We start from the raw sequence: 25,194 nt of genomic DNA, 5'->3' as shown, positions 1-25,194 counted from the left end.
GGATGGATGGATGTCTACAAGGAATAGCATTAATTTTGTGGAGTTCACCTCTTAAATATTTATTAAGAAATGAGGTGAGCGGACTTTCTTTCAAGTTGTACCACAAATTCTATCCAGCATCAAACCGCCTCCACCAGACACTTAAAAGAGACATCAGTAGGCCTATTCTTTCTGTGATGAGCACACACAGAAGCTTTGGGCTGATATCAACGCGTTTATTTCACAACATCTATACAGTATATTGTATTATTTGGCTATCACAGTTTTCATCATGATTATAAAGGATTTTAGATAGTAAAATAATAAAAATAATAAAATTTAAATTCAAATATGAACGATGGGTTTCCTCTGAATATTTACTTTATTATTATTATTATTATTATTATTTATTTTTTCTCGATAAAAGTAGTAAGTATTTTGGTCCACTGGGGGACGTACTGGGGTCGAAACGTTCCCGGGGGAACCTTCGCTGAACGTTTCCGGGGGAACGTTACCGGGTGGGAACCTTCATCCATGGTTGGAGACCGCGGATAGACGCCATCTTTATTCCCGTCAGTCCTGGCTTTTACCTTAGCTGGCGTAAACAGTTGTCTAACGGGATTAGCAGGCGTTGAGCTGATACAACAGAAACCATGGGAAGAAAGAAGAAAAAGCAAATGAAACCTTGGTGCTGGTATCCTTTTACCCGAGATACATTTCGTGTTATAACGTTATCTTGTTCTTATTAAGACCTGTTTATGCGTTTGACAGCGTTATTGTGTGTTTACTAACGCTGACTGTAAGCTAATCAGAGCCTCTAATAATATTAATAATAATTTAGTCGAATTAACCAGCACCGAAAAAATAACTTGACAGTAACAAGATACTAAAAAGCAGGCGACGGCAGCCCTGGAAATCTTGAGAGGTGGTGGTTATGAGCAAGGTGTTTTTGAGTAAACAAGTGCACGACGCGTTAGGCTTAAGATAACATTACAATGCTAATATACAATTACCGTCATGTTGTAAATGTGGTATGTTTTATGCTTTAATGTAATATGTTGTGAGTTTTTATGGCTGTTATCTTGGCCAAGTCTCTCTCTTTTTATTTCAATGGTATTTTTTTCTTTTTTTTTCCTTAAAGGAAATAAATAATGCTCAGGTTAATCAGGGACAAAAACAGTTTCCTAAACCATAATTTCAGGTACTGTAACAGAGATTTTGATGATGAAAAGATTCTCATTCAGCATCAGAAGGCCAAACATTTCAAGTGTCACATCTGTCATAAAAAGCTTTACACTGGCCCTGGGCTCGCAATCCACTGCATGCAGGTGAGGAAACAAAAATTGATAAAATCAAACGAAATTATTTCTTTATAAACTAAAAGTACCTCACAGTGTCACGTCTATTATAGGTGCATAAAGAGACGATCGATGGAGTTCCTAATGCAATACCTGGAAGGACAGATATAGAACTGGAGATATATGGCATGGAGGGTATTCCAGAGAAGGACATGGAAGAGAGAAGAAGAGTGCTAGAACAAAAGAACCAAGGTATTAGCACCAAAGTACCTTAATTTACTGTCTTGATTTGGTCTGTTCTAGAGTCTGATTGTGCTACTCCCTGTTTTCAGAGACTCAGAAGAAAAAGCAGAACCAGGATGACTCTGATGAATATGATGAGGATGATGAGCCTGGACCTTCCTTCCAGCAGCCTGCTGCAGGCCAGCCCCAGGCAGGCTACATCCCCCCCATCACACAGCCTGGCATGCCTCCTGGTTCTGGTGCTCCAGGGATACCACCAGGCAGCTACTCAGGTGCAAAACAGTGATGCATCTTGAACTACAAAAAGCCAGCTATTGAGCTAATCTTACATTGCGTTGCACCGGCGTCATGCTGTTTACCAGGGGTGGTTATACAGCTATTCCATTCATACTTTTTCATTCAGAGATTTGTACAGTATGTAATCTAAAACAAAATCTTTATGTTGCTGATATGGTTTTACCCATGGTTACTCAACTGCTGCCCTAAATACTGTGTTTTTTACAGCTATACATGAGACTAGATTCTGACACCAGATATTGTCAAGCATATTGATTGAAGTATGTATCGAAGTATGTGTAAAAGGCTCGGATACTAATAGTTTGATTAATTGATTTGATGTAAACAAGTTTAAATGCCTTTTAATACTGCATTTAAATTTGGAACACTCACTTTTATAATATACATAACTGGGCTTGCATATTGTTTTTTGCCTGAAAAACCATTTAAACTTATCCTTTAAATAAGGATAAGTTATTTAAACCACCGGTTTATACTGTCCTTAAGGTTTTGTTTGTGTCATGTTAAAATAGGAATACTAATGTCTATGGAAAATGCATAATATAAACTACATAAAGAAGACTATATTATTAGATACAAATGTAAAATGCAGTACCACAGTTCTGTCATAAATTCAACTTTTACAAAGATAATAATGTTCAGTTTTAATTTACATTGTCAGAGAAGTATTCATTTTACTATTTGTATATTATTCAGTTTGTAGTGTAAAGTGATGTTGTACTGGACTTCATTATACTGATTCTATTGTTCTAAAAATGAGGGAAACATGAAGAAATACATTTCAGTAAATCACTGTCCAGTATAATGGTACCTCTAACCGTTGGATTTTGTAAAGTTTTGTAAAGGTAAAATATGTGGCAGAGCTGTTGCAGTGTGTTGCATTAGACAGTATAGATGTACATAATAAAGTGGTCAGCGAGTGTATTTTGTTATGTGGTAACACACTTGAGTTTGTAAAAATCAATCTCCTTGTTTTAGGAATTCCCCCGATGATGCCAGGTGTGCCACCACTAATGCCAGGAATGCCTCCTGTCATGCCGGGAATGCCTCCAGGGTAACTGTCATTATTAATCCAGACTGTCATTTTTCTTTTAAATCAATCCCATTTCCACTTAATCCACAGTTACTTGTCCTCACATATTTAGGATGATACCAATGGGTGGGATGATGCCTCCAGGTCCAGGGATGCCGCCGATGATGCCAGGCTTGCCACCAGGTAACTAATGCCCTGTCATTATGCCTCTTTAGAGGGCACTTACCAGTCCATGTTATTTCCTCCATGTCAGTGATTGTCACTGTTTTTAATTAGAGTTTGTAAGTAAGTTGTATATATTTGACTTGATGTTTCATGTTGTATAATGAATTTGTTCCACTGTTGTCAGGCATGCCTCCTCCAGTGGGCCACCGCCCAGGCATCACACACATGGCTCAGGTCCCCCCTGCTGCAAACATGCTGACCAGACCTGCCGTTTCTGCTGCCACTGCCCCCTCAGCACAGCCTGATGTCACCAAACCTCTGTTCCCCAGTGCTGGCCAGGTACAGTCTTTATGACACCATTTATCCCTGCACAATTTCCATCTCCCTCAGCACTTTGGTGGTGCTGAACATTATCTTCTCCTGTTGAATGTGAGATGTTTGAGTAGCTCTCTGTCACACAGGTTGATGTAAAGGAGACTTTACCCAGAAATTCATTTAACTGAAGGATTTTTTTTTTTTTTTTTTTTATTTTCATTTCCTATTCTTTACTTTTTTCCTGTGCTACAGATGGGCAGTCGGGTTGCCAGTACAAGTGCAGGGTCGTCAAGTGCAGACTCAGAGTCCGCCTCCCCTAAAGCTCTGTTTCCTATCACATCACAAGTATGCAGCTGTCTGCCTGCTCTACACCCTGCAGCTTTACAATTGGCATGCACACAGTTGTGTATAATTTGCCTGTGGTGCACTTGGGCAGATTAATTCTGTTTTATTTGCCAAAGTTGTTTTAGCAAGAGATGATAAAGGTTGTTATGTTTTGCGGGTAGAAAATACTCATAAAATGTTTTGTAATTCTAGCAACACGCTTTTATTTGCATTTTCTTTTGCTACAAATCTGCATTTATAAAATACTATTTAAAAATTTGCACACAAAATCAAAAACTTATGCAGTTATGCAGATTTGTAAGATGGGCATCTTGTTTCTGAACTGCTATAGGGCAATATAGCACAGCATGCTCTTGGTTTTGTTTTCTTGCAGGCTTAAAGAAATAGGTTTTACTTTGGTCATACATTACAGGGTTACTCTGCTATATATGCAACAACAGTGGCGTTAACATGTTATAGAGATAACTAAGGTCCCCTTTTATAGACTTGGCAGTAACATGTTCAGAGATTAAATGATCACAGTCCAGTAAAGAAACAAATGTGTGAGATGTGAATGTTAAGTTCCTCTCCTGAAATAATGAAAGCTGATTGACCCACAAAAACTGTGAGTGTGCAGTGGAAATACAAATTGTCAGAGCATGGGACGATTAAAGCCTGCAATCCTGTGCCATCTGAAAATGATGTAGGTGCAGGTTAAATAACCCAAATCACTCCAATGTATCCATTAAGTAAAAAGTTAAAATGTGCATTTTTAAGTTCTTTGAGTCCCACAAATGAAGAGATTTACTGCATAATATTGTAAACTCTCAGCACATAAAAGCAAAACTACTGCTTGTCCATCACTAAGGGTAAAGGTTTCTGATTTGGATGAACTGATCCTGTAAAGAAAGTGACAGAGGAGATGCAAGAATCAAGGGGAAGAGGAATCCAGAGACGGCCCAGGCACACCCATCCTAATCCTGTGAGCAAACAATAATGTTAATGCCAAGACTAAAAGGAACAAAATAAGGAACTTCAATCATGGGAGTAACCTCAAAGTATGACTGAAAGTGATCCCCATGTGGAATTTAAATTCCTTTCAGCAGAGAGTGATGTGTTTTCCTTTCTCCACCCTCAGAGTCAGCAGACAGTGTCAGGGTCCCCCCACCCTCCCCCTTCTACCTCCTCTGACCTCTCAAAGCCCACATTCCCGGCCTACACTCAGGCCACTGCAGCTGTAGCCAGCCCCAATGGTGGCAGCAGTACTGTCTCCAGACCTCCCTCTACTGTGACCAGTAAGCCTGCCACCCTCACCACCTCCAGTGCAACCAGTAAGTTGATCCACCCTGATGAGGATATCTCACTGGTAAGTAGCCTAGCTGGAACTGTCTCTCTTTATACTTTTTACAGTAAGTAGTTACACAGCTTCAGAGCCTGTTAATCATAGCAAAAGTCAATATCACCATGTCAAAAATAACATTTTCTGAAATAAAAATGATCAATTGATTTTACTTTATTTATTTATTACTCCAGATTGAGGTACAGAACTTCAGTGTCAAATTATCCCTCCTTCTTTCTGCTTTCTGTGTCCTTTAGGAAGAGTTGCGGGCTCAGTTGCCCAGGTACCAGCACAGTATTCCCCGCCAAGGCCAGGCCACCACTGCTGCCCCATCAGTGGGTCCTGTAGGTGGTATGATGGCTCCTCAGCCTGGCATGAGGCATCCCATACCAGGTAGTTCGGAAAAAAAACTTTACATTTCAGACATTTAGTTGGTTTATTAAGAACACAACTGTTTATTCTTTCCTGTTTTTGGGTATAAAATTCTGCTATAGGATAAGAATCTCTCTGAAGCATTGTTTGCACTACTCTGCACCACTACAGCCTCATAGAGCCCCTAGTTTGGCTGAAGGCTCTTAGCCTTGTTATATAGCAAAAGCCATGTACCTGTATGTATTGTTACTAAATTTTGATTTAAAAATTCAACAAACCTATGTTCTTGCAGGCCAGTATGGTAGTCCACCACAGGGGATGCCAGGCTACATACCAGGAGGGATGCCTCCATATGGACAGGCCCCTCACGTGGTTCCCCCAGCGTACCAGGGAGCCCCTCCACGGCTGGGTATGAGACCCCCTGTTATGTCTCCTGGAGGCCGCTACTGAAGCCTGCCTTCCTCTCTTCTATAGGTTTGGACACTCAACCCTTTTCTAATGTCCTCAGCTGCTAGTAGACAAACCAGTATTGGTATTATAGTACCACGATGCACTGTTTATTCTTCTACTGAGCTATGAGGAAGAGACACTGAATAAACAGTAAACAAAAGAGCTATAAAAGCATCACAGAACGCATGGGAAATATTTACACTGTACCTAACCACGACTATCAACTGTTGTTTGAAACCGTCTCTGTCCTGTGGCTTTTTTTTCCTTCTCATGTTTCATTTAGGTGTATAGAAGTGTAATAGATATGGTTCGTAGTGTTGTGAAGGCGCTGGAGTTACATGGGCAGTACCCACCCTTTATCAAGGCAAGTTATGTAAATACATTTCTGTTCTAAGCTAAACAGTGAGGCCTTCACAGCACATAGTGCTGTTGGACTTTGCGTCCCCAACTTTGTTTGGTGAGGGCTTCAAGTAACTGTTATGCATTCATTCTGTTTTGTGTTAAAAATTAAATGAGGAAGTACCCCTTTAACCGTAAATAGATGAAATGGTATATGTGTTGTTGTAAAACTGTACTGTAATAAAATGTGGCAAAAATTTAAGACTCTTCTTTGCGGGACATTAGTGGGAAAAGAGACGTCACAGCAGGTTTGTACTCCAGTAATTACACTGGAACTACACTTTGACTGTGTTTTTGTTGTCTTGAAGATGAACAATGAAAACCAATAACAGACATGCTTTATTGAGTTGAAATTAAAAATGTTGTTTAATGTTTTCTTGTGACTATATGCAATATATTGAATTTCTTTCATTGATGCTCTGTACATGGCACTTGCAGACTGGCGTTTGACACACTGAGTGCACTGTACAACTGCATAACTTCCGGGTTGCTAGTGGCTGCAGTGCTAAAACCCAGATTTCTCTTCTCCCTGTAGCAATGCCATGGGGGACTGGCTGAGGCCCTGTCTCAGTGTAGCCCTGTTTCAGCCTGAGGCAAGTCTCACCATTTTCTGTCTTCTCATTCATTACCAGGGGCCCTCACAGCTTACAGGCTGTTGGATCTTTATGTCCCCAAACTTGCAGCAAGTTTGGTGAAGGCCCTTGTTTGTGTTCTTGCGTTTAGGTAACATTTCCGTCAGGCATGTTAGCTCATGTGGATTATGTTCTTGTTAAGCTGTTATGTACCATTGAACCTGTATCTTCCATTATTTACTGCTGAGGGCATCAGGAAGCTGTTTTCATTTATAGGCTCTTCACTGAGAGTATAGAGTTTTTGAATGAAACTCAATTCCTTTAGAAGCTTTTGGTATTAACTAGTCCTACTGTCCACTGCAGTTTACTCTGCACAAATTAATTGTTAGATCGCCACATACATTAGCAGTCTGTCACCTGCAGCCATATGTACATCAATTGCGTGTTGGGAGATTTGTGATGAACAAATTACTTTTCATATGCTTGTAAAATGGCTTTACCACTTAATCCCATTTGTTTCATCAGCTTTCCTCACTTGATCATTTGAATTTAACTACTTACATGAAGGAGAATCTCTGGCAGTAACAGGTTAGTTAAAGCTGTAAGTACCACTGGTGAACTTTTAATGTCTGCCGACCTGTGTTTTCCATGCACACATAATGAAATCTTAACTTTCACTTGAAAAACACAGAATAAGCCCTCAATCATTTGTAAGCACTTCACACTAAGCCAATCATTCATTATGATCTTGAGGAATTATAAGATAAATTATAGTTAATACTTGAGTGTGCAACACATGTTTCTGCTTCTACCAAATGTGATCAGCATCTCAATATAATTTCTGGTGCAGATAATATTAAAATCATTAATTTTAATATTTTACATGAGTCATACACAGGCAGAGTCGTCATTGGTAAGTATGGACTCAAGGTTTCTTGTATATCACACAGAAAAAACTCCAATAAGCTTTTACCTGCTGAAGAAGAATACAGATTTATCAAAAAGATGGCCCATTTAATGTCTGTAAATATAATGATACTGAACTGGCTGGAAGCTCTGCAAGAGATAAGCAAAAAACTGAAATTTATTAATTAGTATTTGTTTTTGGATCTGTCCCATGAAGTGCTCTGCACAGTTTTTTTTGTGATTACTGTATGTTTACTCTCATTCTTTGAATAAACCACGTCCTAAATGCCAATGTGTCTTTGTGATGATTCCCCTCCACATTGTTATTGTTTTATGTATCTGAAAACAAAGAAGTCTTATAATGTCAAACAGAATATGGAATTTAGAAATATTAATATAATGTTACTGAATATGGTCCAGTGACCATATTAGTAGTATGCTAGCAAGGCAAAGTGAAACTGCAGTATCTTAAACTCTCCTTGAGAGAGAAATCTGGTACATATCTGTTATCTCACTTTTTGCATTGGAACAATTCCCCCCACTAAAAATATTTTTAAATATTAAAAAAAAAAAAATCAAGATTCATAAGTCTTAATTTTGACAATCAGACCCTGACCATGTCACTGGATGTATTCTTTCATGTGTAACATCACACATACGAAAGTGGATATTTTAGCTGTCTAATGTTCAATGCAAATAAATAAATGAATAAATAAAATGTTAGTGCAAATAAATATTTCTTAACACCAAAGTGCTGCTAAGGCCCTGCCTCAGTGGACGCCTATTTCATTTCTCATAGTCTGTCCTCAGTCATTACCACACTGTTGCTTTATTATCTTCTAGATGTAATTATGAAATGAATAGAAACGAAATAAATTGAAGCAAACTGTTATGGTCACATATTTATTAATAATAAAAACAAAATGCCTGAGATTCAGAGTAAAAAATATTTCTTACATTAAGATAAATGTGACATGTATTGCCTCAAATGACCCATATCTTATAATCTTATTAGAATTTTTACCACAGCTTTGTCTGCTTTTTATTATACAGGCAGGCAGGCTGTCTGCTTACTGTTACATTACATTTACACCTCTCAGATCATTAAAAAATACAAGTAATAGACTGAAAACATAGTAATGTTCAAAATTGTTCAAAATTTAAATACTTTGTAAGCCAGCCCCCCCGCCCCCACACACACACACACACACCCCAAAAACAACTTTTAATCTAGTGATTTCATAATAAAAGGACATGCCTTACATTCACCATAATTTTTATATCTCTTTATCCCCAAGTTGTCCATGCAAAAAAATGTCTAGGAGGAACACGAAAAGTTCTACTAAAGTCTTTGTGGCTCACAGTCTCATCATGTTATGGCTATTGTAACTTAATACTGATATTTGTGAGAGGTTCATGTGAGCATTGGAAATTACTCCATTATTTGGATGTCAAAGGCAACCACTCCATCAAAAGAAAATCCCAAGTAGAAGGTGACATTTTCATTTCCATTTGGCAGGGAGGCAGAATATCGAGGAAAGAGCCTAATTTTGCTGTCTCTTGTTCTACCTTTGACAAACAAGTTTCCATTTTCTGTCCATCCTTTGACACGTTTCAGTAACTGCACAGCTTCCCTTGTTTTCCATACTTCCCCTCCAAGCCATTTCAGTTTTTTTTCACTCAGAGTGCCTTTAACCTGCTTTTCAATAGCACTTCTATGGACAATCTTGTTAAGACACTTTGCCTTTCCTAGAAAGAAGTGGGTCACAATTCTGCTTTTTCTTGGAGACACATGTTGACTTTTTTGCTCATAGAGCCTGTGAAGTGCATCAATGGCGGATAAAAGGATCTGACTACTAGCAGAACTAAGCTCATCGCTTGTCTCAGGCCAAAACAGAAGGGAGAGAAGGAAGAGAGCACTTGCTGATGACATGTTTTTCCCTTTTGTAATAAATCTTTTGCTGAGATCTTGAAGCTGTTGAAGGGTCATGAGCTTTGAGGATCCAGGTAGAATACAGTTAAGGGCGATTTGACAAAAGATGAAGTTTGCAAGTTCTGTCTGGTCAAGGTCATTCCACTTCAGGTTTTCTGGATACATGCCAATTATTGACTCAAGTTTTTTTCCTGCTCTCTCTGGGTTACTGTCATAAAGTAATGAGAGGATGGTTGTAAGATTGCCTCCACCAAGTTTGTATGTCCTCATCTGTCGTTGGAATGGAGAAAGCTTTTCAGCTGGACCGGCCATGTCAGCACTGTTTTCAGCTGCTTGGTCACTTTCATCAGGTATTCCACAAAAAAACCCAGCATATACAGCACTCTTCCTTGTCAGCCATTCTCTAGGCTTGTGTACTTGCTCTGGATCTCTTGCATCAAGTTCTTTGTCCTCTTCACTAATGTCAGTTTGAAAGTAGCTGAGGTCTTCAGAAATGCTGTCAAGTGTGTGGAACAGGCTCTTTTGTAACCCTTTCAACTGCTCATGGAACCTCTGCCAGGGTGTTTTGACCTCTGCTGGTATGTAGTCTGTTAACAAGTACTGTATCAACTCTGATTTTCCAGTATCATTTGAAAAAACATCTACTTCTGAGAGGAATCTTAGCAGCCTACAGCCAACATCTACTTCCCCAAAGTATGAGCTGTTAAGACTGACAGTCTCTTTCTTTGGTGTTTTTTCAGAGGCTCTGAAGGCAGAAATTCCTTTGAGTGCAGTGCTTATGATTTCAATTCCTCTTTCAGGAGATGGTTCTTTTTCTTCACAGGTGTCATACAAGTGGTAAAACCATCTCTTGTAAACTTGCCCCAGTGTGTCAAGGACAAATGTATCATGTGGAAGAAGAGATTTTGCTTCCTCTGCCCATTCTAGGGCCTCCTTGAATCTCAAATTTGTGTAAAGCAGCCGGGCAAGCTGTTGTGCCACATATGCATCTTTTCCCAAAGCTAGGTAAGCAGCTTTCATGAGGTCGACAGCTTTTGGAACACCACCTCCTTTGGTGCTGACATGCTCAACAAGTGGGGAGAAGGCTGTGTCTTTTGGATGTCCTCTGCTCTTTTTATGACGTCTGATGAAAAGAGCTCTGATGAACTTCAGGAAGTCATCCCTGTCAAACCTATGATTGATAAGCACCTTGTCATTGATGAGATCCATTGCAATATCACTCTGAGGCAAATTTGCTGACAGCTGACTCAGAACTTCCTCTGCCACCAGTGGATGAATAATCCGTATTGATGAGATGTGTGTTGAATTGTCTTTAAGGTGGATGAAAATAACCCTTGCTTCCTCACTGAGATGATCCACAAATGCATGGTACTGAGCTTTATTTTCTATGTCATGAGTTTGGTGTTGCCTACTGGGAGTTATACCAAGAGATGCTTCACAGTGTGACACAGACATGTATGAGTCTTCAACATAGCAATTCAAGAGAGCCACAAATCTGATGAGGCGAGTGATGAGTGATGAGTGATCAATTTTATCTAAAAGATTTTTCACAAAGTCCTCAATGTAACTTTTCTGGAACCCTTCAGTCATCAGAACAAATGTCAAGATGAAGTCTAAGTCTCCTTCATACTGCTCTTTAAATTGCTCAAGCTTTTTTGAGAACAAAGGCTTCTCTGAATGTGACAGTTTATGTGTGACTGCTACTGTTTGAGATGGCGAAGCTCTGCACATTTTCTCTGGATCATTTGACCTGTTGCAGATGAGCAGGATAAAGCACAACATAGAGGGACTTATTTTTTTGATTGCCATGACATTTCCAAGCTCCCGTCTGAGATCATCAATATAATCTGCATTTTGGTCCTCCAGGAGCAAGAGCACTGGCAGACAGTTGTTTTTGTCTCTCTCATCATGTTCCCTCAGCTTCACTGCATGCTCACACACAGATTTGATTTCCTTATTCTGTTTAACAACTGCACATCGTACTTTTTTCCTCCAACTCCAGAGGATCTGTCGTGCCACTGTACTTCCACCACTGCCAGGATGATGGTAGATGTTCACACTCTCAATGGAACGTTTGGCATTGCTATGATGCACTATCTTGTCCAGGATTGTGCTTGCTTCTTCGTAGGCATCCCTCTTTATGATAAACTCACACTTGTGTTTGTCAGCAAGCCACAGGTTTTTCCAGTCTAACTTTCCACCTCGATAGAAGTAGGTGTCAGTTTCTTTGATTTCATCCTCACTCATGTTTTCCAGTTTTGTGTCATCACACTGGTCAACACTGACGATTTCTAAAGAATCTAGCATAGCCTCTTCAACTGACTTTAAAAAGCACAGTCCTCCGTTTGAGACTGGTAATGACCTTGTGGGTTTATTCCTTGAGAGCTGAATGCTTTGAACTGTAGCGTCCACATGACTCAGTGGCATTTCAACAATGCTGATTTCTTTGAGTGTAGACATGTCACAAGACACCTGAGCAAGACTTGACCACTTTTTGTAGTTTTCCCTTGACTCTGATATTACTGCCAAAAAGTCGTGCCCATTCATCTCTGCATAGAATTCATGGAAAGTCTCAACAAGTGGCTGCTCAACATCAGACATGAGCAGGAAGAGGACTACAAATGATCTCCTGGGAAGAATACCATTGCAGATGAGGGACACTACCATTTTCAGTTTCTTTTTTCTTGTTCTAATCCAGGGTTTTTCTTCACAGGGTTGTTCCCCACCAGGGAAGTCATTTCTTCCATTGCAGAAAATCCAGCTTGTTTTCTCAAAAAGCTGCAAAGTTTTTGTGTCATTTGCAAAGTCATCAAGAAAATGAAGGTTCACAGCCTTCTGTTGCTTATATTTACCACAAAAACCAGATGTCTTTGAATCAGGGTCAAAATCAAACACACAGAATAGCTTCATGTTAATCAAGAAGCTTATACTGTCAAGATGCTCTGACTGAAATTTGTTTGTCACAACGATGTAAAACAGAGAGTTGTCCATGTGTGTTTTTCCACATGTTAGGAGGATGGAGAGCTTCCTCTTTTGATCCTCTCTTGAGTCCAGAGTTGTTTGATTGCTTGAAGATTCTGCCTCCTCCCTCTGTTGGTCTTTCTCTCTCAGTCCTTGAATGAAACGAACAAGGTCGTCAACTGGTAAGCGTTGTGTGTTAGCGCCTACTCTGTAATAGGGAACTTTCTCTTCACATTTGACTTTTTTGTCCTTCTCAGAGAATTTTGGAACACCAACAGAGAACAGCTTATCTTTTACAATGCTTGCTTTTGGGACAACATCATATTCAATGACCCATGTTTTCTCAGTAGTTTCCTTGTCCAGCACCTCAATGAATCGAGGGTTTCGTATGCAACTCCTGGCGTCACATTGTTCATTTGAATCTTTGAAACATCTTTCAATGTAGTCTAATGCATCCACAAAATCTTCCTGATTTTTGAGCGGTATCCCTATGATTTCCCCGTGTTTGTGAGTGCCTCTGACTTTATCCATAATGCCAAAATGGATTGTCCCATTGGCTCTCATATTCATGCATGCACATGCAAATCGTAACACCTCACATGCTACTTTTGTTTGTAGCCTTGTTGAGTCTAGTTTGTGTGCAGTCTCCAGTGATTTATATTCGTGACATGGCACAATCATGTTCTCAATTCCTGTTTCTGGGGGAAGCACATTGTGCTTTACATACCTGCAGTGCTTTTCATGCTGATCAAATTTCCTAAAGTCACACAAGGACAATTCCACCTCTGTAGAGGTTGAGTTTTCACTGCATCTTATAGGAATATTTTCCATCTCATCTCTGTCACAAACTTCTTGTGAACAAAGTCTGGATTCTTGTCCTAAAACTAACGCATTTTCTTTTTTGTCATCTCTGCCTTTACCACAAAAATCACGTTTATTTTTTATTTTGTGCTCTTCCGACTTTAGAAGCTCATCTCTTTTCTTCAGCAGATGCTGAATTTGGCCACCTTTCATTCCAATAGTATTGCTGAGGAATTCCCTCTGTAGAGTTGTGAGTACTGGTCCTGTCACCTCCTCCTCCTCTAGTTTTTTTATGTAAATTTCTTTTATTCCAATCCATCTCAACCAGGAACCCACATGAGATTCTGTCCACCTGTCATAGGACAGCTGATCCCATTCTGTGGAACAAAATGATAAAATTATCTGGCATGAAATAGTATGTAAATATATCTTTTTAGTTTTACTGTGACAGAGCCTGTAATTATACAGTATATGCAGTGTCTAAGATGTTATAATGTTGCAGCACACAATGGTAGACTGCTGGTATGATACCATTAAAGACTAAACAGACCTATTTATCATAACACATTTTCAGTGTAACACCACGCACTGTGTAGTTCTGTGTCTTTGAGTAGCTATGTGATCATGTGCATTGTCATAATAAGGCAAATTGTTGTATCACATATTCAGTGATGCAATTTTCATTATGTTCTTCTCTGGAAATTTAAATGTAGACAAATTTAATACTGAGATAAATAGTTTTGTATTGCAGTGGTTGCCTGTGTTGAAAGGTCAGTTCACTCAAATTACTGTTTAAAAAGGTATAAAAGATGCATTTTCACACTTATGCATAGTGGTATCTGGCAATGCATGGATAGCTGCCTCTGAGATTTGTGTGCGTTTGTTTGGTACTGTCAATTATTCCCTTTGTGCAGCTGCTGCACTGACCACTATGGGTTAAAATTTTCAAGTATGTTGCACTTATGACTATGTTGTACAAGGGACAGCATAATAAAGGCTATACAGCAGTGCATGTAGAAATCTGGGTTTGGGTGTAGTTACTCTTTAAACACCCCTTCTAACACAGGTGTTCAGCACAATTTACACCTCAGTGTAGTCCATATTTTAACTACATGTGCTGCAACTGGACCATCTGGGTTCAGAAAGTGTGAAGGAACAGTACTGAGTTGCAGATATCAGTCAACCTGCAAGTGCAGTCCAAGACAATTAATCCCATTACATCCTCGTCTTTTATAATATTTTGTTATCATAGTTAATAATGAAATACTCTTACAGTATGATACAAAGTAACATCATTATGAAAAGAGTAGATTTATATGGACACACAAAACACTGCATTTAGCAGTGGTAAATTTGTTAAATCAACATTATTAGACAGCTGGAAGAAGGATTTTATTTACTATAATTGGAACTTATACCATTCCCTTACTTCTACTACACTGCAGTGATGTAGTGCAACATTTCATACTCACCCATCTCTGAGGATCTGCTTTCCATTTTTATGGATATTCCTAAGGACAGTTAAAGACTGGGCTTTAATGTTTATTATACTGTTTTGTGAATCATTAACATGCATATACATACTATACAAATCACACTTACCATGTGCAGCACGAGACTATAGCACTTCTATCATTGTTGATTGTGTATCAGTCTTGGCATGTCTCTGTTGGTGACAAAGGAGTGTTAGCACACCTTCACTTCTTAACGTTTTTGTGTTTGACAAGAATCATGCTTCTCTCTGGAGCTGTACCAAGAACAGAGCACTTTGCATCTGTCTCTGAGCCTTACTTAGAAAGACAGTGTTCATTTTGGTAGGTCATTTAGATTTAGGTGTTTAAACCAGAAATAACTGACTGCATTTATTGTCAATAGTTTTATATTATTAAAAGGAAGATAAAAGGTAATTTCTTTGGGTGTGTCAACATCTGTGTTTGATTGACAGCAGCTGGCAGGCTGGTTAGGACTTATAGGTTAGGTTATAGTTAGGCCTAGCAAATATAACTGGTTGGAGTAAGGGTAAGGTGTGGGCAAGGTTAGAAACCTCATGACAGCTGGTTAGGTTTAGGGATAAGGTTTGGATGTAAGTAAGGGGAAACAAATCAACAGAGAAACATTACCAGTGTTAAACCCCAGGGAAAAAGAGACAAAGTAAACACAGAATAGCTTTGAAAAAAATTGAGGACCACACCAGCACCTACATTTACCTACGTGACATTTGCAGGAAAGTTTATATGCCGTTTAATGTGCTGCAGGTGAGCAGCTAATTTTAAATCTAGGCCCCATATGGCTTGTTTGGTCACTCCTTCACAAGCAATGAAGCAGGACAAGATGTTTATTCATCTTTATAAGTTAGACAAGAAGGAGACTTTGACGTGAAGGAACATGTGGGCTGCTGTTCAAAGTCTGAGGCTCTTATGTCACAGGCTGTTGACTGTTAGTCATTGTGACCATCTGTGTGATGTTACTGCTTTATTTTTGATTTGATTGCATCAAATAAAGTCTCCATGAACATAGAGGGATACTGGAATGGTGACTAAGGGGTGCCATCATGATGTACTGGCTTTTGGTACCACCCTTCTCCTCTGTACCAAACCTCTCATTAGCAAGGTTGATACCCACATCTTCACCAAGGTTTCTTCTGATCCTGCCACATGTGCATACTCGTCAGCTTTTTTCCAAATTCATGTGTTGTTGCGTGTTTGTCCATCCATTTGGGGTGCTTTTTTAATTTAACATTTCAAATTATGTTCATAAAAAGTGATGGGGTCGAACTTGAGCATTTCAAAAAGTGTGAATGCACTCCCATGCATAATGAGGGTACCTGGCCTTAATGCACTGCAGCTTAAGAAAACACACTGAAACCAGTGTATACCAACTACATACTGCTGTATACTAACACTGGTGCATATCCATTTGTGCATAACCAGGAAAATATCTTACAGCACTGTTTGCACAGACACACACAAATATTTCTGAGGCCCTGGACCCCAGCAGAATAACTTATCAAGCATGGACATTCACAAACTTGAAAGAATTTTAAGTATGTTTAAAAACTCATATCCTTTGGATTTTTACTTTTACCAATGTAGGTTTATTGTAAGGCTCAGTTTCATTATACAAGCAATGTTGTTTGATGGGTTTTTTTTAACTGAGATGAAACACAGATAAGGATCAAAGTAAGGTTACTTACTCCCCACTCCCCTGGAACACTTGGGGGAGTAATAAGGCCACAAGCTGAAATGCTTCGGTCTAATAAAATTCTTCTGTTTACTGCAAGTGTTGATGTAGTTTTGGAAATGGTATTAGAATGAAAATTGTTTTCCTGAAAAAAATGAGGAAAATTAAGTCATTAAAGCCAAGTAAGAAAAAATTAGATTAGTCACTTATCTCCTCCAACTTTTCTCTACAAACATACTAATGAATTTTTGTACCAACTATAAAATATAAAAACAGAGAGTTAAACTAACAGCACACATCACTCAAAAATAAAGTTATAGGCATCACTGATGAGGTTGTAAGAATGACAGTACAATTTGAAACAATCGTATACTGTATGCATACATGAGACAGTATACCTCCTGCCCTCACAGACATGTTGGTTTTTACTCATCACTATTTAAAACCAACTTAAGTCAATCTTCACCAAAAATGCAAAGAGAAAATATCATAAATCAAACATGAGAAATCTAGGGCTGTAGGAAGACTGGATTTTGTTCTTTGGACAGTGGAGGTAGGTGACGGTATTATTGGTAATAACAATACAACACTTGCTCAACCTTTAATATCAGCAAAAAATTCCATAAAATCTGCCTAATTTACACTGACTGAGCACGTCTTACCTCTCTCTTAAAAGAATAGTTCAGAGATTCTGACTGAATATATGTAGGTAATACCAAAACCTTAGAGCTGTTTTCTGCAAGCCAGTAGCTAATCAGATAGAAACGACCACAAACCAAGTGGTCCAGTAAACAAAAATATTAACTCAGACATCACTCTGAAAAAAGCTTGAACCACAGAGTGCAACATCTTTAGCAGGTTTTTGACAATTCAAGTTTCATCAACAGGATGAATAGACTGAACTAGTGTCTATGTATCAGGAAGTAACTCATATCACTTCATGCTGGAAAAAAAAAAAAGTGTAATTTTTTATTTGCTTGATTTGTACAAGGCTTATAGTTGGAAAGATAGGTCTAGTCTAACATTAACATATGTTTTAATATGTTAATGTTAGACTAGCCAGAGCCTGAACACCATTCTTGGTAATGTGTTATTCAGTCACTAAAACTACGCCCTACACTGTAGCTTTCAATCTTTTCGCTGAACCTGGGTGTGTCTCTTCCTGAATCATCAGTTCTTCTGGACTCATTTGCAAATTATTGAATTCTTGATGAATATTTGCAGCCAAAATAAAAACTTGACACACAAAGCATTAAAATGACCCTCTTTGAAAACTTATTTTATAAATCTTACCTTTCACTTAGCACTTGCGTGTCACTTCCTGAGTGGAGTTTATTTGGTGTCACATTGAATAACCCCAGTGTGACAGAGGTTACATACTGTAATACTGCATTTAAACTACAGGTTAAGACAGCTTTCCAGCTGTTACCAACAAATAAATAATAAAATTCAGACTCTTGGAATGAACCTCACCAAATGAGAATCAGTTATCTTGTTGTAGTTCTATTTTTCTGTGGTTTGTTACTTCATTTACTTTACTTTATTACTGAAACTGGTCTGGTTCAAGGCTTTTATATATTTGATGTTTTATCTAGATAAGTCTCTGCAGGGTCAACAACTTGGTTTAGTTTCTACATCTACAGTAACTCATTATTACACTTTGCTATTTTTCAAAGGGTTATTTTAGGTTATCTATAAATGATAACAAATCCACGAAAGCTGTCTTTATTTTAAAAATTTCAAGATTTTTTTTCAAGATGTCATTGCTTAGAGAATTTATTGTACTTACCTGTATTCTAATGTCGAAAGAAGACTGCGTTTGCAACCAACTTCCTGAACACTCACTCTCACTCTCTTTCTCTCTCTCTCTCAACTTCTTCTTACTCTTTCCCTTCCCCCACCCCCCACCCACAAATTCCAATGAGTCATAAATGATAACTGCCCATTTGTTAGGGGTAAGTCATTGGTCATTGTATTATTTTATTGTTAAAGAGATACAGAATCTTTTTTGCAACTTAACAGTGTTATGTCCTCTTTTGTACTTGTCTGGATTATTTTATGTCACCTTGCCAAGTGAAACAAAGCTCTGAACGTTTGTTGTTTATTGTCCAGATATTTGTTCTTTACTTGCTGGGGAAAATCATCAAAGGGCCAAGAGTCACAGTGCCACAAATCATATCTGAAACAGTCAAAATAGTTTTTTAAGAGTAGTATTAGTTGAACCCAACAGGTCACCTGAATGAGGTTCCATATTACTAATAAAACACTTTAATCCTATCTGCTACTAGAACATACTTACCTTGGACTGATTTTTGGTGACAGGATCTGTCACAACACTGACACACCCCAACATTTCCATCCACATTTTTCCATCTGGAGAGAAAGGAATACTTAAGTAAATTTTGTCTTATACATGTAAAAGACATGTACTGTTGTGCATTCTCATAACATTTTATTACCAAACATAGAAAATATAGTTTCTGTGTCTGTTGAGGCTTTCTCTCAATATGAATCATTTAAAAATTACCTTGAATGTATGTAATTGCAGGCCTTGTTGACAGGGCTGCTCCTCCAAATTTCAGAGGTAGCTTTCAGTTGGCAAGTGAAAAATATCTAAAAAAGGATAAGATCACTGAAATTTCATTTTGAAACTGTATAGCATTTCCAGCCTTTTAAATCGTGCAAGTGGCTCACTGAATTCCTTGGATCAAGTTGAAACAGGAAGGCATCAAGCTGCAGTTGAAGTGAATCAATCCTCGTTCTGGGTTTGAACAGCGTGTTTGATCCTGCCTCTTTTGCATCAGTGACACACCTGACAGAGATGATGAAGACCTGAGGCTCAGTTCCAGGTGTATGTGCCATTTGGACCATACCTGTATTTGCATTTCACTTACAGTCCATCTTGATATATCATACTTACTCTTAAAAATAAAAATTATATGTATGATGCCATTTTATGGTTTGATAATGTACACTGAGCTACTTTTTACCCATGGTTTTCAATGAAGTAGTATCTGGGGACTGATGTTGGATCAGGTGTCAGAGTGGCCACACAGCTGTCGATGAAGAGTTGTCTTTGTCCTGCATCAGGACCACTGTAAGATGCCTCGAGGTGCAGGAGGTCTCCAAGGTAGAAGTCACCAGGGGGCATCTCACTTGTCCAGTCATCTACATGTAGACAACGTCACTACATGCATATTTATCAATAAAAGCTATAGGGGCGACGGCTGTTAAGAGTCCACACGTACCATTCATAAGTTTCAAGGAGAAAGTAGAATGCTCTGTTGGATACTGTGCAGAAGTGGAGAAGGTCAGGGGCTGCTGATGAGTGTTACTGCTAACGAAGTGTGTCCTGTTCGAAAAGAACAATTCAGCAATTATGAAATAATCCCAAAACAGCAAAAGTGTCCTCAGTGTGTACAAAACTATGAGATTTTACCTTTTATAGTGACAGGAAACAGGGACTACAGCATGGGTCATCCTTGTAATGCCATGGTAACTGGCAGCTGGTGAGAAAATCAGCTTGTTTGAGTAGGTCACAGAGTCCCCAGATATCTATAGATGAATATATATAAAAAATAAAAAAAGCATTAAATAACTGAACCCTCAGAAAAGCAGCAAATCAAGATTTTCCAACAGCCACAACAAATCCATTATTGTGGCACTAACAAACATGAAGAACTTACAGTTAGTTTGGTGCCACAGTCTTGCAGTCCAGTTTCAATTACATATTCAGTGTCACTGACTGGGACAGCTCGGCACTGAGCACTCTCTGAATGCTCAGCTTCTCCCAGAAAAAGTTCTCCAGGAGAAACAAGACGCCCATTTTTATACAGGTCAGCATTTACCACAATGATCATGGACACTTCTGTGCATTGTATGCGAATAGCGGAGCCGTCATTGGATTGCGGTCTGCTGATGTTTTCTGCGTCAGTTCTGACTGTGGTGGATTTAAATTCCCTTCCTTCAGCATCAATCATGGGTCCATCTTTTAGAGCTTGAATGGCATCTGCAACACAAACAGCAAATGATAACAGCAGCGCCAGAGAGGCGACGTGACCTGCAATCACCATTGTGCTCTTTTCTCTTTTCGGAAGTGTGAAACAGAAAAATCTCCTGCTCAAACCCGTCAGCAAGACAGATAATGATAAAATGCTGCAGTGTTTTGAATAAGATGCAGAAGACTCAAACGCTCCAGATAATCCTCCCAGCGCCTCAAACATTTCCCAGTTCAGCCCAATCACACCACCTGGAGAGGACAGCTGAAAGGAGTTGCTCATTAACTGATGTGGCAGAGTTAGAAAAAGCTGCTCATTTGTTATGTATCAATATTGAAATGAACAAGTATTGAATGCTTCTTAATGGGTCATTACTGCAGTTCTTGCCCCATTTGACCTTATTGTTGGCAAGGTTATCATATCTGATCTTTTTTATTGATCTTTCTTAAAAAGGATTGGTGTATGACAGCAGGAAAACCATGATATTATTTTTGTGTTGTATGTAGAGGAAATAAGAACAATTGATTGAATAAATCAATATACTTTAGTGTTTCAAAATAATTCTGGAAGCTACTGAAAAAGCACATTTTGGTATATATGGTATTTGAGATGAAATGTTTTCTGAACCAAACCAACAACTCTTGACTTCTGTAACTTTGAACCGGAAAAGTCTCACTATATACAATCTTCCCGCTTTCATTCTGCGCTTCCTCTGAAACATGTTTTATTTTAATTAAATTATTCCCTTATTTTATTGTATGATCAGTTTTTTTAATACTACATATGGAACAATTAATTTGAATCACACTTTGAGACACACCATGAAGCTGTAGATCAGTTCATCTTTGTTACCGCCAATCACAGAGTGGTACGGTCTTACTGATCATATTAGACAGACTCTCATACACTTCTGACCAACCAGAATTTAAAATCCAGTCCTGAAATCAGTCGTGAACAGTACTGTCAGCAGCAGTCAGGACTGTGGCCATGACAAGTGCAGCCTTCCTCCTGCAGGGGTCCTCATTTCCTCCAGTGTTTGGACCGCAGACTAGAGCTGTAAATATTTTAACTGAACCACATTTTGTAGCAGTACAATTAAAGCAACTTATGTATTGTATTAAACAGAATCAGTGATACTAGTTTCTTTATACCGTTTTAGCAGTTAGCATAAAAGCAAAATTTACAACAGGAAATTTTACAATACAATATTGGTGAGCTCAGTGTGACTCATTTCTTTTCAAAGTTTTATTTGGAGACATTCCCCCACCCAAGTTGTTTTAAAATCAGTTGCTCCTTCCTTTCTGTAGTGATGGAAAACAATGTGCAGTGCAGCAACAGCAAAGCAGTATGCTACCTGTCTGGTTTGACAGTTGTTTTTCCAGTGTGCACGCTAGATGTTAAAAATCTCCTTAGAAATCATATGTACTTGTGGATTTGGGACAGTGATTGTATCATGTAGTATAAAGTTTTATACATAATAGTTAAAACATGTATAAGTGGTATTAAATCATGTAGAATTTATTTGGATTCAGGACACAGGATGCATTCTGCATCCTGTCAACCTGCCAGAGAAGCAACAAGTTTACACCACAGCACTTATCTTATAGCCACTGTGCCATCAAATCAAACGCCAGCTCAGTTTTTAAATCCTTTTATTACCTCTTTGGGTCATTTGATTCTTTAAGGTCAGATTCTGCAGCAGTTGCATTTGACACTAAAGTCACATCCAGCTTAACTTGAGTGGTGGGGCTGACATCCCTGGGGGCTGCTGTTGTGTTATTGTCCAGTGTTGCAGACTTTGATTTCAATGAGTTATCAGGAGCAAACTTTTCTGAAGGTGCAGCAACTTCATCTTCATCTGTAATTAGAGAAACAAGTCATCACATCTCAGAAGGGAAAATTCAAAAAGATGTCAAGTCTTTTCTCAATTTACCTATTAGATCCATTTCACTTTCATCATCATCATCATCATCATCTTCATTTTCCTCCACCAAGTCAGGTGTAGATGGACCAGAAAGCAGTCCCTTTTCCAGATCTAGGATTTAAAAAAAAAAAAAAAAAAATCTTTGCCCAGCCATAAAATCCTGACAATTGATTTAATCCCAAAAAGACTTTAAATCAGCAAAGAGTCTTTATGATCCTAGATTTACTTACCAACTCTTCTGTTCGTCCCACTTCTCCACTGGCTGCCATACAGGGCAGGTCTGCTGATTTTGTTGAGAACAGGAGGGAGCTCTTCCACAGGTAGAGGCCCACTTTTCTTTTTAGCTGGCAAGACCAGCATTGGACCCACACTTGCCTCCTGTTCCCACACTAATAAAGACAATACATCTTAGTAACTGCAAGTCCAAAGCCTTGTGTAAAGCAGGACATCTAGTGGTGAGAGCTTGAAACCGCAAGACTGTGGTTCCAGTTGTCATCACAGATCATCTGAAGCCAAGGCCAGTCAATATCAGATTGTAACCCATGTATCATAAGATATCTAGTTCCTTCACGAAATCTCACCTGTACTGGTCTTTGGTCCACTTCTCCATAAGGCTTCAGGTTCATCTGGTTTCCCAAACCCACGAGGACCAAACTTGCCAGGGCTACTGAGTTTACTGTGGGTTGGGGCAACTTCATTTTGGCTTTGACAATATCCACATAGGTAGTCATTACCATCAGCTGACCACCATCTGAAAAGGATGGTCATTTTTTTTTTTTTTTTTTTTTTTTAAGCACACATGTTCAGGAGAGTAACATTTCATACTGGATAACACTTACCTTCCATTTACAAGAGTGCAGGCATTATTTTGTGCATCTGCATCATTTACTGGTATGGCATTCAGATGACATGTGATGTAGAGCTGTCAAAAAATAAAAAAAAATTTAAAGTGTTTTTCCTTTAAGTCTGTAATTATTACTTAATTTTAAATATAACCTCACCTCTCCTCTGTCCTCATTATGAAACCTAAAGGCATCAATGACCAAGCGGAGCTTGTCATCTTGTGTCCTGGATAAGAAGTGGGACTTTGAACCAAGAAGCTGGGAGTCAACCAAGCACCTATGAAAGGAGAAAGTAAAGACTACAGTAAAGATTTGGTTGTGTTATACAATTTGATGCAATTTAAAAGTAATGCCATAGAAGTGTGTAGTTTGTTATGCCCTTGAATTGATAAAAATCTCACACACACACACACACACACACACACACACACACACACACTTTCAACTTTCAGTTTTCAGACTTAACTGACGCTGACTCAAATACATCACTTGCCGTTTGTCACACTTCAGCTTCCCTCTGGAGCCAAACAAAGCTTTATATAACTTCTCTCACACAGTAGCAGTGTAAACAGACTGATATGCAATTTTTCTTTCATTTAAGGTCAAGTTGCAGTCTACAAGTGTTTAAAGTGCTTACCCATTTTCAACAAAGACATATCTGGGAACAGAGTATATGTCTGGGTTAAGTGTAGCCACGCAGCTGCTCACAAACACTCGGAGCCCCACGTGGTGACCAATTCTGACAGAGGCCTCGATGCTGATGGGCTCACCGAGGTAAAACACATTGGAGCTTCTTTCGTATAGCCAGTCATCTGCAAAATTAAAAAAAAAAAAAAAAAAAAAAAATTTATGTATAAATGAAGACAAAAAGACAGTCTAAGAAATGAATGAAACCCACTTGTCATAATTCTCAGGTCAAACTCCAAGGTTTCCACTGCAGCTTGAGTAGACATGTAGGGGATCCAGGTAGGTGTGAGTGAAGAACTGGATAAACTGTACCTCCTAAGAAACAGAAAACAAATCTTTTACAGTTAGTCATTGCCCATGGACCTTTAAAAGATGAGCTTTAAAAGGCAGACAGACAGACCTTTCATAATGACACTCAATTGGAACTACAGCCTCATCCATTCGAATCAGCCCATCAGCAGAGGCCATAGGAGAGTAAATGAGGAGGTTCGTGTAGACCAAAGAGTCTTCAGTCATCTGTGGATCAGAGATTTTTTTTTTTTTAGAAGTAGAAACTATAACTATATATTATAATATTGTGTGAAATGCAATAAATTCACTGTTACCCAGTGTTTGGTGCCGCAATCCACAAGTCCAACAATGATTCTGTACTCGTCTCCTGAAGACGCTGTAGCTCTACAGAAATCATTGTGCTCCACTCCAAGGCGTAACTCAGCACTGTTAACAGGAACTCCAACTCTAAACATGTCAGCCTTGATCACGATCTCCATCGAGTCTGGATGGCAGGTCACTGTGACAGTATTCACCTGCTCTCGTCCCTCAGCTTCTTCCTTCTGTTGCTCATGTGCAGTGTGTTTGGAGCTCTGGGTCTGTGTGAGCTGAGGTCTTCCAAGCAAAGCATTTTGTGTGTAATGTGCTGGTGGAAACGCAAAAGATGATCCAATGCAGGTTCCTGACAAAAAGAGTCCAACGAGGAGGTGAACTCCAAACACCAAGGTCGCCATCAATATCACTCAAAACAGCAAATGGGCTCAGGCTACAAAAGCTCCTCTCTGACCCACAAGGCAGCAAAGCAGTCTGAGCAGTGGAGACTTTATGCAAACAATCGGCCTTGTCAGAGCAGCACTGCACACCTGAGTCCAGTTACCTACCAATCAGCTGACAATTAGGTCCAGA

At 38.9% G+C, this 25,194-nt stretch overlaps 4 protein-coding genes across 11 annotated transcripts; 1 reads left to right on the top strand and 3 right to left on the bottom strand.

Moving 5' to 3' along the window:
* The first annotated feature begins 494 nt into the window (after nt 1-494).
* LOC139618166 (BUB3-interacting and GLEBS motif-containing protein ZNF207-like) lies at nt 495-7,984 on the top strand. 6 transcript variants are annotated; one of them, XR_011689695.1, is made up of 13 exons: nt 502-673; nt 1,181-1,307; nt 1,391-1,529; nt 1,610-1,792; nt 2,796-2,871; nt 2,963-3,033; nt 3,200-3,354; nt 3,583-3,675; nt 4,793-5,020; nt 5,251-5,386; nt 5,658-5,839; nt 6,099-6,179; nt 6,750-7,984. XR_011689695.1 is itself a non-coding variant. In XM_071473853.1 (12 exons), exons 1-11 carry the CDS (start codon nt 633-635, stop codon nt 5,813-5,815), a joined length of 1,407 nt encoding a protein of 468 aa, XP_071329954.1. In that variant the 5' UTR covers nt 502-632; the 3' UTR covers nt 5,816-5,839; nt 6,099-6,411. The 6 variants fall into 6 exon arrangements, 3 of the variants coding, with proteins under 3 accessions (XP_071329955.1, XP_071329954.1, XP_071329953.1); XR_011689694.1 differs by having other exon boundaries at nt 5,658-6,179; nt 6,750-6,807; nt 7,312-7,984; XR_011689693.1 differs by having other exon boundaries at nt 5,658-6,179.
* A 597-nt stretch (nt 7,985-8,581) lies between these two features.
* Nucleotides 8,582-18,430, bottom strand: LOC139618173 (sterile alpha motif domain-containing protein 9-like). 2 transcript variants are annotated; one of them, XM_071473869.1, is made up of 5 exons: nt 18,357-18,430; nt 16,581-16,712; nt 14,990-15,053; nt 14,860-14,915; nt 8,582-13,764 (listed from the first exon to the last, which is right to left on the bottom strand). In XM_071473869.1, exons 4-5 carry the CDS (start codon nt 14,882-14,884, stop codon nt 9,125-9,127), a joined length of 4,665 nt encoding a protein of 1,554 aa, XP_071329970.1. In that variant the 5' UTR covers nt 14,885-14,915; nt 14,990-15,053; nt 16,581-16,712; nt 18,357-18,430; the 3' UTR covers nt 8,582-9,124. The 2 variants fall into 2 exon arrangements, with proteins under 2 accessions (XP_071329970.1, XP_071329969.1); XM_071473868.1 differs by having other exon boundaries at nt 14,860-14,898; nt 18,357-18,429.
* A 201-nt stretch (nt 18,431-18,631) lies between these two features.
* LOC139618178 (zona pellucida sperm-binding protein 3-like) lies at nt 18,632-20,823 on the bottom strand. Its single transcript, XM_071473891.1, has 8 exons — nt 20,254-20,823; nt 20,007-20,122; nt 19,816-19,919; nt 19,558-19,735; nt 19,262-19,379; nt 19,095-19,180; nt 18,867-18,940; nt 18,632-18,746 (listed from the first exon to the last, which is right to left on the bottom strand). Exons 1-8 carry the CDS (start codon nt 20,788-20,790, stop codon nt 18,691-18,693), a joined length of 1,269 nt encoding a protein of 422 aa, XP_071329992.1. The 5' UTR covers nt 20,791-20,823; the 3' UTR covers nt 18,632-18,690.
* Nucleotides 20,824-22,200: 1,377 nt separating this feature from the next.
* Nucleotides 22,201-25,143, bottom strand: LOC139618176 (zona pellucida sperm-binding protein 3-like). Of its 2 annotated transcripts, none has more exons than XM_071473890.1 (10): nt 24,624-25,143; nt 24,419-24,534; nt 24,230-24,333; nt 23,969-24,143; nt 23,491-23,608; nt 23,329-23,411; nt 23,071-23,240; nt 22,720-22,878; nt 22,499-22,600; nt 22,201-22,417 (listed from the first exon to the last, which is right to left on the bottom strand). In XM_071473890.1, exons 1-10 carry the CDS (start codon nt 25,020-25,022, stop codon nt 22,221-22,223), a joined length of 1,623 nt encoding a protein of 540 aa, XP_071329991.1. In that variant the 5' UTR covers nt 25,023-25,143; the 3' UTR covers nt 22,201-22,220. The 2 variants fall into 2 exon arrangements, with proteins under 2 accessions (XP_071329991.1, XP_071329990.1); XM_071473889.1 differs by having other exon boundaries at nt 22,201-22,423; nt 24,624-25,141.
* Nucleotides 25,144-25,194: the final 51 nt, after the last annotated feature.

The sequence above is a fragment of the Trachinotus anak genome, unplaced genomic scaffold, assembly GCF_046630095.1.
Source record: "Trachinotus anak isolate AG129_WGS33_773 ecotype Australia unplaced genomic scaffold, CSIRO_AGI_Tana_v1 ptg000003l, whole genome shotgun sequence".
Classification (NCBI taxonomy): domain Eukaryota; kingdom Metazoa; phylum Chordata; class Actinopteri; order Carangiformes; family Carangidae; genus Trachinotus; species Trachinotus anak.
Note: the sequence above shows the minus strand (reverse complement) of the source record. Positions and strands in the feature narration are given on the sequence as shown.

Excerpts from the sequence above, each read along its gene's own strand:
- LOC139618166 (XM_071473853.1), top strand. The coding sequence starts at position 633 with ATGGGAAGAAAGAAGAAAAAGCAAATGAAACCTTGGTGCTG. Across the intron at positions 1,793-2,795 it reads ACCACCAGGCAGCTACTCAG|GAATTCCCCCGATGATGCCA; the intron begins GTGCAAAACAGT and ends TCCTTGTTTTAG. Across the intron at positions 3,676-4,792 it reads TGTTTCCTATCACATCACAA|AGTCAGCAGACAGTGTCAGG; the intron begins GTATGCAGCTGT and ends CTCCACCCTCAG.
- LOC139618173 (XM_071473869.1), bottom strand. The coding sequence starts at position 14,884 with ATGGAAAGCAGATCCTCAGAGATGG. Across the intron at positions 13,765-14,859 it reads AAGCAGATCCTCAGAGATGG|AATGGGATCAGCTGTCCTAT; the intron begins GTGAGTATGAAA and ends TTTGTTCCACAG.
- LOC139618178 (XM_071473891.1), bottom strand. The coding sequence starts at position 20,790 with ATGTTTGAGGCGCTGGGAGGATTATCTGGAGCGTTTGAGTCTTCTGCA. Across the intron at positions 19,736-19,815 it reads CTCCTTGAAACTTATGAATG|ATGACTGGACAAGTGAGATG; the intron begins GTACGTGTGGAC and ends GTCTACATGTAG. Across the intron at positions 18,747-18,866 it reads TCACCAAAAATCAGTCCAAG|ATATGATTTGTGGCACTGTG; the intron begins GTAAGTATGTTC and ends TGACTGTTTCAG.
- LOC139618176 (XM_071473889.1), bottom strand. The coding sequence starts at position 25,022 with ATGGCGACCTTGGTGTTTGGAGTTCACCTCCTCGTTGGACTCTTTTTG. Across the intron at positions 24,144-24,229 it reads TGACCTGAGAATTATGACAA|ATGACTGGCTATACGAAAGA; the intron begins GTGGGTTTCATT and ends TTAATTTTGCAG. Across the intron at positions 22,424-22,498 it reads AAGTGAAATGGATCTAATAG|ATGAAGATGAAGTTGCTGCA; the intron begins GTAAATTGAGAA and ends CTCTAATTACAG.